The sequence below is a fragment of the Rhodnius prolixus genome, unplaced genomic scaffold (genome assembly GCF_049639745.1).
Source record: "Rhodnius prolixus isolate KJV_2025 unplaced genomic scaffold, Rpr scaffold_1, whole genome shotgun sequence".
NCBI lineage: Eukaryota > Metazoa > Arthropoda > Insecta > Hemiptera > Reduviidae > Rhodnius > Rhodnius prolixus.
In genome coordinates, this window is record NW_027411581.1 from 7,892,611 (window position 1) to 7,906,742 (window position 14,132).

Sequence of the window (14,132 nt, forward strand, 5' to 3'; positions counted from 1 at the left end):
ACTATCATATAAAAACCATAGAGATTTATATGTACCTTCTTTTGAAACCATGATTAGTATCTTAGTAAACAAAAAATAACAAATAAGTTTTACACATCACTCTAGGATGTATAGTACGATTATGATTACCAAGCAACAAACAGACGTTATTGTCAGCTACACATAGATAACGTTGTTCAGGATTTTTTAAAGGTACGTCCACAAGAACTAGCAGCATTTCTCTCTTATCTTAGCAATTAAAGCTCAAGAGTTATTGAGAATCCTTCCAAGCATTAACGAGAATCACAAAATTCTTAGTGCTTTGTTAGTCAAAGTCAGCGTACTGGTACTGCTCCAAAATTGTTTTCTTCCTCTGAGTATTTTTGATTCAAGAACGTCTTAGAAGTTTCACCAAAAGAATATTGCGGTTGTCTTTTATAAATGTAAATAAAGTTCAAAAGTATAATTATCACACATGTGATCTTGAGTAAATCTGGCCAAACCTCTCTTAAGTGCACCATTCTCTTCTTTAACTTAACAAACATTATTCTGATAAACAATCTTATTTCAATTAGCTGTAGTGTTTATATTTATAAACATTAGTTACCTTCCCTTTAAGTTTGTATTTGATTGTGCAGTGGGAATCTACAAGGGCTCATTCCGTTGAGCGCTATTCAGTGTTGGTACTAAAATTTTTAACCCCCCTCCTTGAGAGTTTTTCTAGGCTTTCTGCCGACTTCATTTAATTATTCCAGAAATGTGCTTTTCTTTGACTCGATATCTTTATCTATTATCTAGCTTCCACATTAAGTAATGATAATGAACTTGAACTATACTTGCCTCTTGTATCGAAGCAAAATACGTGTAATTGAACTTACATTGTATTGATCGTAAAACTTTAGAGTTAGTCTAAAAATGTTCTCCTTAAAATTAATTATTATTTTTTTTTTAGCAGTTTAGTATATTTTTTGTCTTTATCCTGTACCTAAGAATATCAGTGTATGTTGACACTGCTTATCTGTAATTACCTGCGATAACTATGGACTTTTTTTGTATTTAACATCTAAGGTAATTAGTTATTAGATTCTAGCAGGGCGGCCTTAAAGGCCTACGCCACCGCTGGATATAGACCACAATAGTGTGGTTCTATTGGTTATGGCATCTAAGGTTATTGGTGCCCAGAGCTTTTTTCAATGCACTGCCGGTCTCCGGAAAGTGTTTTCTCGCTTCAGATTACACTATCCAGAATCGTACAATCAGCCCTAAGAAGCTCATAGAAAGAAAAATAATATAAAAACTAGCAGTTGGATTCAAAATCCGCGTTGGAATCTGGTATTCACTAATCCCCTCTTCGATTTTATTAATCTTTTTATTTCTATAGATTTTTTTTTCAATGATCTTCGTATTCGATAATTACTTTATAAGGCTGTTTTATAAGGAGAAAATTTAAATTTTAAAGTAAGAAAGATATTCTGTTAAAAGCAGAACGTATGTTGAAGTCGACTCTCCGAATTACCACAGGATTATTTTTAGTTTGTGGATGCTAATGGAACACAATTTATAAATGCGTAAATCTTCAATTTTATTTTGTATCTTTATCATATCTGTGAGGGCCTTTAAAAAGAGTATTGGAAATATTAAAAGAAAAACATAAATAAGTATAATTTTGTTTAATATATTGATAATTTTTTATAAGCTATTAGTGTTTCTGCTTCTGCTGTTTCTACTTCAGATACCCAGTACCCTGATACGTTGCATTTTTTTTTATCTAAGAAGTAGATATGCAAAAGGGAATTATAAAGTTCTGAACATTAAATTTAAACGAAGAGTACAAAAGTTTTATATCTTTATACCTAACGTTTTTTTGCACCATTAGCGCTCAATCTTATTTCACTATTGCAACAAATTATTCACACGATGTCAGATTTCTTATTGAATAAACAAATGGGTCACAAATTGAAATAATTAAATGGAACTAAATTGCCCATTACCGAACTTAAAATTGAGAATAGGCTGGTAGTAGATTATTGAAAGAAATAGGAGGAAAACATTGAAATATTTTATATCATTTCTGCAAACGTATACACATAAAATTATTAGTTTACTTGAAGAATGATAGTTATGTAAAAAGGTTGCTACGATTTTTTTTTTTTGTTGTAGGTTTGACTAATTTCGAACAGTCAAAAAAAAACTCAATGCTTGTAGGAAAATTAAAAAATGTTTAATATGATACATGTTATAGTAACATATTAAACATATATGTTTTTCGAAAATATTGATATATTATACAATGTGGTAAACACTTGTCGTTACTAGAAAGCTAAAGTAATAGGTTGGCCACCATACAAACATGGACGAAAGTACATTTAGGTGCTAGTGAATTTCCATGTTTTACGCCGTGACTGAACAGTTACATTTATTAGTGTTGCAATGTGTTTTTAATCTTCTGCAATGCTTTAAGCAACATGTGAGTAGTTTTCTGTAATTTATTTGCTCCTATTTGTAAAATTTGCCCTTAAATGATGTTAAGGCAAGAATTCCCCTCTATTCCTGTAAACTTTTCCGATAAGCCATCTTTCAAAGGGTACATGAATGTAAATAAAGTTAATTTGTTCCACATTCTTTAGGTTTAATACTGTTTATTAAGTTATTCGCATGATTTTCTTTTTGTGATGCTCCTTTTTCATTATAGTGATCTTTAGTTTCAGATATTCTTTTATCTTGTAGATTAATGTGTTCTGTTTGGAATTAGTTCTTTCATTAGAATTAAATAAAAAATAGTTATATTTGTAACTGTTTTGGATGTCTACAAATGTGATAATTGACGCCTTGTCTACATGTCAGTAACAGGTTTATATGAAGTGTTATTTCCTCTTATGTGATTTAAATAGCTGTAATATTAAATGTAACTTATGTATATAATTAAAAAAAGTAATTTACATTTTTAAGTTGAGATAATTAAAGTACGTTAATGATACTTTACATCGGTTTAGGTTCTTTTGTGTAGGTTTTCTTTTGCCAACCTCAGCATTAGCTACATTTCTGAAATCTGTTCAATTTTAAAAAGAAAAAGTTTGTTAGAGCCAACCAACTTCATGGAGCAGCTCTCCCTGTGTACTGAGTTAAAAAAACAGATTAAAAATAAGTTTCAAGTTACGACAAATATCTATAAAATTTGAAAAAGTGAACAGATTTTTTGTAATAAATAGTACCGGGAAAAGTAAGAGTTGAACACCTTTGAAATTTAATGAAGTTAGAAAGCATTGTAGATAGAACATTTTATGCAATCAATCTAATTCTCATTCATTTCTAGCTCTTTATATTAGATTAGTATTAACGGAATAAGTTCAATTTATGGTGCATTTAACGTCTAAATACAGAAGTTGAAAGAAATGCATTGAATTGAATAGGTATGAAGGCCTTGAAAATGAATGCTAAAGAAGTCTCTTCGTTCTAATTTATAAAAACCTGTATAAACTCCAGCTATCTAGAACTTCTTCATATATTCAAAAAAGAAAAAAAATTAAGTAAACTCTGCTATAAAAAAAAAAAAGGCACTTACATATTAGGTGTGAAAAGTAGCGCAATATTATCTAAATGGATGATCTGTGTTTTCATTATTTTAAAGAATACGTTACATTCTTTCATCCTTTGATTTAAGTTGAATAAGATGCGTTATTTTTGTTTTCATGAATGTTCCTTTGTTTTGATTGTAGCAACTCAAAGATACGATATTGAATACCATTATGATGAAATTAAATTTCGTTTTAAATTCTGAATATTCTTTTATCATACAATCGTTTTAAGTTTCCTTGATGTAGAATACGTTCTTCTCTAGGAATATGTACTTTCAGAATGTTATTAAGATTGGCATATCATTTCTAAAAAAATATATATTCTGAGAGATCTGACAAATAAAGGGGCTAAAGCTTCATTCTTCTCAGCGAGGCAACAACAAAAGTCGGATTTTCAAATTATGTTAATACTAGAGATTTATTTAAATACTCTAAAAACTTTCCTTGTAGATTTTATTCGCATTGATATATTTATTATTTGTAAATGAATTGGAAAGTAGATTTTTTATTAATTTTCTAAAGTCTATCAGCATTTTAAATTAGAATCTAACGTTATACTGTAACTTGCATGTGTACATTAAGCGATTTTTATTGGTTCTGAGTGTTTTACATAAAATGATGAACATGTAACACAAAGATTGTAGATAGATGTTATTTTCTTTGAAGGGAAAAAATTATTACTTAGACGAGGGTGTTTAAAACGAAAAGTTAATATTTCCAATGAGGGCAAAGTAATCCGGCCGGCAATGAACACTTTTTTTTATTTGTTTTTATTCCTAAATTACATTAATTTCATTGTTAGTCAAGTTCTTTTAGTTGTGTACACTTTTTGCAGACAATCTTCCAATGAATAGATTACATCCTTCAAATGCCATTCTGTAAATTATTGTGTAAAGTACCCATCAACGGGTATCGCCTCTTTAAAACGTTTCCTGTCTCAAATTTTGTTAAATTTGGTAATTGGAGGAAGCAGAAGGTGCAAAATCTGGTGATTAGAAGGGATGTTCCAACAATACTGTTTTCCCTCTGCAAATCACTTTTGTGGGCAGGTGATTTGATCAGATCGTATTATGTGTATATATTTTGTTTCTTTGCCCTCACTCTTAAATGTTTTCATTTGTTGCTGCAGGAGAATATTCGACAGTTATTACTTAACTTTTTGAAATGTTATCTATAAAAAAAAAGTCCCTCGGCAGACTTATCCAACAAATGAAATAGTCTTTTATTTTGTGAGAGGGGCAAAATCACCGACTTCCAATTATTCCTTTGCCTGTAGTTTCGCTTCTGGCTTAGAGATAGTCTCGTCTCACGCACAGAAATCAATCGGCGTACAAAATCAGTCGATTATTTTTTTAAAACGGTCTAACTATAGCTAAGCAATTCGTTTGCTCTTCTTTTTCTTCTGATAATTCTGATAAGTCAATAGTATCAACTCTCTCATAAAATTTTAAAACGCCCATTGTCAAGTAGCCTTTTGTACTCCCTTCTCTATTTTTCATAAATGGTCTTACTTTTACGTGTATATCTTTTGTCTTTGGACCATTTAACTTCAGCTCCCATTTTCTTCTGTTGGAAATAAAGGAGTAGATACCAAAAAAAGCATTTCTTTTGTGACGTACCAAACGAACTATTTTATGACAGCTCAGTATGCCAGTCTATCCATTTTAAAGAAATGCACCTAATTTTTTTTTTTTTTTAATGAAAAAACCGCATACATGTTAGTCTTTATATAATATATATATGCCTTTTTTTCTTGTTTTTTCTCTCGTGCCAAGCGAATCAGCCAGGTACGAGTACATATATGTATGTCTTTATACAACCGAATTTGAGTTTATGTTGTTACAACTTATGTGGTAATATTTACCTAAAAAAGTGGAACTTGGATGTTATTTTGAATAATTTTAAGAGAGTGAGTTTAGGAGAGAATTTTTTTTTTAGGAGAATCATATCGTTTCTGACGTGACTATTTAGGAGAGTAATCTTTTAGGTCGCAGTGGATCTGACTTGTAAGTAACTCGAATCTTTTAGCTTACACCATGACTGTTTGCGCCCTATCTATTATTCTTTTGTTTGTTTTTTGACTATAATCTACCTATCTTAGAACAATTAAAAACTGGCAAAATGAGATGTTCGAATGAATATGTTATTGGAACCACAATGCTGGACAATATCAAAGATTTCATCCATAGAATTTTTTTTTTTTTATAGTCTGACAGGTTTCAGATTTCCATCCTTCGGCAAAACATGGGTGTAGCAGAGAATCTTAACTTATTTCTTAGTATGGAGAAATTGCAATCGTTTGCGAATTAAAGTTAATACTTTTAGTATTACATACTATAGTCAAAATTCCAACTCAACTTTTAGCTTTAGCCAATTTCCTCCTGTATTTATTTGGATTCCAAATACATGTAAAGGTTCCCATTTCTTTTTTTTTTCTGTCGCTGTTGTATGTACGTACTAACCACCACACCTCAAAATATCAACGTTAAGGGAGAGGCAGCATTACGAGAGATTTGCGAAATAGGGTAGAATGCTATGAAAACTCGTATCTAATAGTTTTTAAAGTTATGATTTTTATTTTGTATATGATGTTATTTATAAGTAATATTGTAATTCAATAAAACAGCTCCCAAATTAGAATATTCCTTTCAATATATTTTTTTTAAAGTATAGAAATTGTAGAAGATTCCTGATTTTTGTATTAACATTTTAACTTCTTACTGCTATACTTTCGAAAAAATATTTAGTTTAGCAGGGCAACAAAACAGAGAGAGAAATCATCAGTTTTTTTTGATAACCCATCTTCGTACAAAAAGGGTCCTTCCTTTAAACTGTGCACCATACTGCTCTGTTTTGTTATAGGACATTTCCTGCCACTCGAGACGTCTTTTTTTAAAAAAATATTCTAAGACATTTTCCTTCCAAATTATCATTGACCTTTCTCTGGATCGAAGACGATCTGCAATTTAGGTTTTTGAAGTAAGTGGTTGAGCCATCCTAATTTATTTTCTTTAAGGGCACCTTCAAAAAGTTGGAAGACCTGCTTTATTGATTAATTTTGTTCTTCTCCCTTATTCTGTTTCTTAAATATCTTATACTCCGTCCGTGAAAAAAATATCAGTACTAAAAAAAAAATTGTCAAATATACATATGTGTAGGATTGAAAAAAAAATTGGTAAAAATGGATAACTATTTTTCAAAGATGTTTACGGTCAAGCTCCAGAATAGAAATTGTGGAAGAATAGATTGTATTGTTGAAAAAAAAAATAATTGATTTCTTATAATTTTAGAAGCTCTGATTTAAAAAAAATGAAATTAGGAATAAATATATTTTAAGGGTGACAGGCCACATTATTTGCATGTTTTTTCTGGCATGCTGCATGATTTTTATTTTAAAAAAAAATTATAAAAGTGGCGTGAATGTGATAAAAAAATGAATATCTACTCATTTATCTTGAGCATGGGCACGAAATATGAGCATATTCTTAAATTGGTAATAAAACTTCAGCGCCTGAGTATATACTCAGCATTTGAAAATTTAGTGATAAACTCATATTTAATCTCACTTACTTAAAAAAAAAAGAGAAGAATTATGAAAGTACCAAAAAAATAAAAAATATATGAATAATTATGAAAGTACCAAAACAAAAAAAAATTATTCATAGTACTTCGTTATAGAAGAGAACTTTGTGAGATATTCACAAAGGAAAAAACACGGTAAAAGAATAAAAAATTGTAATCAAGTAAAGACCAATAAAAAAATAACAGAAACTACAATTATGTAGACAAAGTTATTTTTACTACTACAAAAAGTTAGTTTGAAATATTGAATTTTTTAATTCACTCATCTAAAGTTTTCTTTACCATTTTACTCCCTTTTATTTAACATGGGCTTTTGTAAGTCTAACGATAAACTTCTTTTTTTTTGTTTGTTTATTTTTACCAATAGGATGTAAACCATAAATTGGTAAAGAATAAGCTAAGTTTGCGATGACTACGCCTATTATCTCAGTAATCTTGCTTATAATTTTTAATATTTTTGTCCTCGGTGATTTTGTACACATTTCTTTAGTACAGTTGTTTACAAGATAAGTTCATAAAACTAAGCTCAAACTCCGCTTCATCCAACGAACTGACATATCCAATTGTTTGCTTCACCAAACTTATTTCTTTTGGAATTTCAATCAATGGATTGCTAGTACCAAACTCTTCCAATCTGGTGTGTCACATTGATCACTGGTTGTCTCTTTTTCTCTTCCAAAATTAGCTTATCTTAAGCTGCTTACTGCATTAGATAATCGTTAATTCGTTAAAATAATTGGCATCTACAGAACGTACTTGACATTCACTAATATTTGTTCTTATTTAAAGGTTTTGGATTATATTGAATTTTTAGAAAAATAATTAATTAGAGAATAAAGATATTTTTATTAACTTAAAAAGGATTGAACTCTTTTCATAAACATCGATTTACATCTACTTAATGTTTTCTGTTATTTTTCTGTTACAATTTTTGAAATTGATTGCTCATGTTACTTATTATTTTTTAAATTAACAAATAACTTGTCCTTTACAGTTGATAATGTCTTTAATACAATCAACGTCTCTTTGATTATGGACAGATTTTTTCAAGTAATAATAGATGGTCAGGAAATGCTATTAAATGGACAACAACTACAATCAATTTATAGAAATTTGAATTTACCAATAACTGAGATACCGACCCAAATCATAAATTGTGATAATACAATAAACTTTACTACAGACAAGAAGAATTTAGATATTGAAACTACGCCACAAAAAGAAATGTAAGTACTGACCCCAAAATTGTTTGTACAGTCTATAAATATATTTGCACATAGTAAATAACGATATTTTTGAAAAATCAGTTTGAAAAAAAACATTTCTCGTAACGATGAAAGTCCATATTTTTCTTCTGAAATCATGCAGATTACGAAGACTGTTCTGAATCACCAGTCTTAACCGAGGAAAAGAATTCTGGTAGCCGAAGTTTCCTGAAACAAGAGAATTTGTTTGCTTATAAAAGTGATTTATGTTTGATTTTGATTCAAATTTTAGCTTGTTTGAAACAGCCCCGCCTTCAAAATTGATGTTGAATTCAAAAGCTATATGAATTATTTAGAAGTAAATTTTCATAAGTATTTGTGTAAATATTTTGATGTTTAGCATCTTGTAGTTTTTGGACATGTGTTCTGTGAAAACATTGAGACAACTAATTGGTCATTCACATTTAAATCCAATGATTTAAGAAATAACGAAGGGTGGGGATATTCCATATGGTAAAAAGAGAGGTAAAGGATTATGATTGAACTTATCGATGTTTTCAATAAGCAATAATGAGTTTTTAAACAACGTTGAAGTTAAAATATAAGAATGATTCTTTTATTTTGTAAATATTCAGAAGAAAATATTGAATTTATCTTTTGCCTTAAACTCTGGCTTCAGTATTTTATAAACAATCGCTCGCTGTCTCAGAAAATATTTATACATAGTTTTGATTCTGACAATCAAGTTAGCTATGAAGGACTTAATCTCAAACATTGACCATCATAGCGTGCTCTCTTCTTATCGGAGAACCAGGATTATATGTGTATATAAATGTTCGCCAAGCTCTTCAACTCCTTCTTATAGTGAATACCAATAAAAAAAAATCACCGCTGTAATATTTTTAACTCGAATAGATTGATTTTTGCATGATGATGTTAACAACTTGATTTTTGGTGGCACATATTTACACTACTTAAAGCTCGTTAATAAGGGACACTTCATGACTTTAGATGAATAAATGAATAATAATAGTAAAAAAGTTCGATCATACTGAGAGTTAGATGTAGTAGTACAGCGGGATATAAATATTGGATAAAAAGTGATTAGGATTTTCAAACGATTTTTTTATTATTTTTTGGCAACGAAATGTTATCTTCCTGTATTTTGGGATTCGAAGTGTTGGGAAGGCATTGTCTGCTATACCATATGTATCGTATATACGTATAACCTACCTCACTTATCAATTGAAATGTGTGTTGTAGCTTTACAAATGGAAATCTGTAACCAGTCAGATCTGAAAAGAAATGAGTGAAAGAAATGCGTGCTTCAAAATCGAACGATATATTACTTTAGTTAGACCAATTTATTGGTTCTAAAGATATACACTAGCCACTATTTGAAGATTTAGGAATTCCTGACGCTAAATAGGATAGTTAATCAGATAATTTGAATGTATATAAATTAATCATAATATATAATTGGATTCAAGAATTTAAGGAATTGACGAATGCTTATCATTTTTGTGGTTCAAAGGAGTATTGCGTTATTCCACAAGCTAGATTTCTTTTTCGGAAATCTCCGTCCTTCTCTGTACTGCAAAAAATCTGTAAAATCTTGTTCACCATCTTAAAGCTAGCTAATCACTACAGATTTGCATGATCCAGTGCTATGAAGAACTCCAATCTAACGCCTTAAGTTGATTGCCATGGCTTATATTATTAATTCAAAGATTCCTGTACACAATAAGACAGAGCTGAGAAATCTCTACTGTATGTTGGACTCAGTAACCTTTTGTTGGAAGACTAAGGAATATAGGGTTTATTTAACAAGACCATTTAAACATTGAAATACATATTTTTCTAAGAATCTGATCTCATCTAAATGTTAACATGTTTTCTCTTATCGTTATAACGGATTTTATTACAGTATAAGTTGGAGGGTATTGATGGTAGGTTGGGCCTCAAGGATTACTTGGCGTTCAATTGTGGCTATAACATTGTTTCCTGCACTGAAACAATTGATTATTCTAGTTTAGTGTTAATTTGATGAATAGAAACTTAAAATTTAAAAATAACTTTCACATTTCTTCTTTTTTTTACCAATTCTTACTCAAGTAAGAAAAGGTATTTCAATCGAGTAGATTTTCGATTTTGAGATTTCCCTGGCAACATTGGTTTCTGCACACATTGTGTGCGTGGTCACTGATGAGCATAATAGCTTAAAAACGTTATTTAAGTGGTCAATAGCTTTTAGCTTTTTAGGAGTGAGAGTTTTCGCATCAAACTTTTGTTGTAAATAAAATTCAATAATTTTTATGGCTAATAATACGAAATGAGACTGCTTCGTAATCATATACATAGTTGGGAGCAAATTCGTGTCTATATGGAACACACCGTCGACTTGACTCAGGAGGCTTATGAGATAAGCCTTTGTCTTTGTAAATTAATTGATATTAACCGACCGTCTCTTTTGAAGCAACTACGAGAAATACATGGAGCGTTAGCGTCGCGTGTATATTGTGACGACAATGCAAAGGTGGTTTGTTAAAAAGTAGTATGTGAATGAATATACATATGTACGAGGGTCGTTAAAATAAAAACTACTTAATTTTTTGGGGTAAACCTTTTTTATTTTTCAACATAGTCTCCTTTTAGGCTTATACACTTCGTCCAACGCTGCTCTAGTTTGTTGATCCCTTCCGAATAATAGGATTTGTCCAAGTCTGAAAAATAGCCATTCGTTTCTGCAATCACCTCCTCGTTTGAATAAAATCTTTTTCCCGCCAGCCATTTCTTCATATTGGGGAACAAATAGTAGTCCGAGGGAGCCAAGTCTGGAGAATAGGGGGGATGTGAAACGAGTTGGAACCCTATTTCCATTAATTTTGCGATCACAACTGCTGAGGTGTGAGCTGGTGCGTTGTCGTGATGGAAAAGGACTTTTTTGTGGGCCAATCGTGGGCGTTTTTCTTGCAACTCGGTTTTCAAACGGTCCAATAACGATGAATAATATGCACCTGTAATAGTTTTACCCTTTTCCAGATAGTCGATGAGGATTATTCCTTGCGAATCCCAAAAGACAGTCGCCATAATCTTTCCGGCCGAAGGAACGGTCTTCGCCTTTTTTGGCGCAGATTCCCCCTTGGTAACCCATTGTTTAGATGTTCTTTGGTCTCAGGAGTGTAGTGATGTATCCATGTTTCATCCACAGTGACGAAACGACGCTTAAAGTCCTGCGGATTCTTCTGGAACAGCTGCAAACCGTCCTTGCAACACTTCACACGATTTCGTTTTTGGTCAACCGTGAGCAATCGCGGCACCCATCTTGCGGATAGCTTTGTCATGTCCAAATGTTGATGCAAAATATTATGTACCCGTTCATTCGAGATGCCCACAGCACTAGCAATCTCACGTACCTTCACTCCTCTTCTGTTATCCATCACCATATCATGGATTTTATCAATGATTTCTGGAGTAGTAACCTCAACAGGGCGTCCAGAACGTTCAGCGTCACTTGTGCCCATATGGCCACTCCGAAAATTTTGAAACCACTTATAAACTGTTCTAATCGAAGGTGCAGAGTCACCATAATGTTTAACAAGCTTCTCTTTAGTCTCCTGAGGCGTTTTGCTTTTCATAAAGTAGTGTTTAATCAACACACGAAATTCTTTTTCGTCCATTTTTTGAAAATCACTCGACTTCCTCGATTCAAACGAATGCCAAACACAAAGAAATAGACCGATCTGGCTGAAACTTGGTATGTGTTCTTCCAAGAGATGCTACTAACTAAACATAACCTCGATACGCGCCAGTGGTGCCATCTCTCTGACTTTGCACGGACTTTTCAAACGACCCTCGTATGTTGTTTCTTCTCGACGGATGCTTGGAGCCGTTTCTGGTGCACTTCTTGGAAATGGTAGCAAATTTTCTTGTTATTTCTGCATTTATTACAGAGAAGAAGTAACATTAATAATATGGAAATGAATTTTTAATTCTGAAATATGATTTAAAATTAGAAAAAAGCCCATTTTGGGCCATTGATAGGTACTTTACTAAATTTAAAATTGGACGCGGTTGGGTTTATCTTGTGCAAAGAGTGATAGGCTTTCTTGAATTTGAAATAATAATAATTAATGAGTAACTTGAATTAGTATTCTATACAATTAGAAATAATTAGTGTAGCTTACATTTTGATATGAACAACTCGTCCGATTATCAAACACTTATGATAACATATTTTAAAATAAATTCTGGATCCTTGGCTGAGACTCCTGAAGAGCCTATCTAGAAGAAGAGAGAATCTTTGAACCATTTTTTTCCCTAGTTTATAAGTATAGGTCATTACTTGGCAAAATTGTTCTTTCTAATAGAAGATTAATCTTTCCATTTCGCCATCGTACAGTTTTTCTAGAAATTCGTCTTTAAATCAACTAGCAGAGGAGATATGTATTCTTGATGATAGGATTTCTGTCTTGTCTTCTCTAACGTCATAGAGTATGTTTTGTTTGAATTATTGTTTGTTGCATCGCTTTACCTACTTGGTTGAATCAATTCAGGGCCATTCTGTGCGGTCCATAATAGAAAATATTGACTTAAATAGTTAGCGGATTGGCATTTGTTTGGAATTAATTTTTGTTCTTTTGTTAAATTACTAAATATTAAAAGAAATTTATTTTTTAGATGCCCACCTCAAACTAGACAGGTGTGCGAGCAGCAACTGGCTATCGTTGCCAACAACTTGGTGTCAATTCCAGTTGCACATATTTCACAAGGTAAGTAAGAAACCAATTTATTGCTTTCGAAGTTTTTTTTTTAGAATAAATTTTTGTGATAAATTATAAGGAATAAAAAAACTGCTATTGCAAATTAGCACGACTGAAGTGCTCTCTCCTGCACAAATGTGCCACTTCGTAATCAATTATGCAGTGTCCTCCTCTTTTTACTAAAATGCTAGTTTGTTATACGTAGTGTGAATGTGTATGACGTTGATTTCCAGAAGCTTGGCCATTCAATGTTTTAATAGTATTCACAATTCAAAAAGTATTTCTTTAAAGCTATATGTTTTTACTTTCCTCTTTTATTGTTAAAAATTACTACATAGATTTTCTGTACTTTTTTTTTTTGTTTTTGTTAATTGCTTATACATTTTATTCGTTCATTAAGTTTAATCAAAACTTTTTTACTGAAAATTCATTTTGGTGGTTCGAAAGCAGAAGAAATGAGAAGGTACTATCTGGAAAAATGTCAAAAAAAAAATCAGATTTTCCATTAATCCTTGGACACACCTACAGCTCACTCTCCTGATGGTAGAGTTGTAACGATAGAACCCATCCGGAGACTACATTTTACTTAAATAGACTCTGAGCTTGATGACCGTAGATGTTGCTGCTTCTTTTTTCAAAAGGATTTTTTTTTAACCCTGCTTTCTGGCATATTTTTAAAGTTAACGCCTTGAGATTGTCTAAAGACATCAAATTCGGTTTCCTAAACACTAAAACTCTCTCATATCTTCTCCTGCACTACTCATTTTCATAGAAGGGTATTGATTTACTCCAGAATTTTATAAATTATTAATTTAAAAAAATTTTTTTTTGATAAATGCTAAATTTAAAGAAAATAAGTTGGCCAGAAGAGTGCCTTTTCTTTAAAAGTTATAGTTTGGAAACGGGGAGAGGTTAGTCTTTCTACTTTTCGGAGAATTTTAAAATTTTGGAGAAGTTTTGTAATTTAAAGCTTTGAGCATTGCTGTAAGAGAGAAAATGGTGTGAGTAATTATCAACCATTTATTATT

At 31.3% G+C, this 14,132-nt stretch overlaps 1 protein-coding gene across 2 annotated transcripts in view; it reads left to right on the plus strand.

Annotated features, from left to right (window-relative positions):
- The first annotated feature begins 2,290 nt into the window (after positions 1 to 2,290).
- The window catches only part of LOC141453762 (sentrin-specific protease 6-like), a 29,748-nt gene continuing 17,906 nt past the window's right edge, over positions 2,291 to 14,132 (plus strand). The window contains exons 1-2 of one of the 2 annotated variants that reach the window (XM_074127352.1): positions 2,291 to 2,446; positions 13,022 to 13,113. Coding sequence is in view for 1 of the 2 variants with exons in the window: in XM_074127344.1 (XP_073983445.1) it covers positions 8,208 to 8,362; positions 13,022 to 13,113 (247 nt within the window). In the remaining variant the exon portion in view is untranslated. Of the gene's footprint in view, positions 2,447 to 8,207; positions 8,363 to 13,021; positions 13,114 to 14,132 lie in introns of those variants that run through there. The other variant, XM_074127344.1, reaches the window with a different exon arrangement.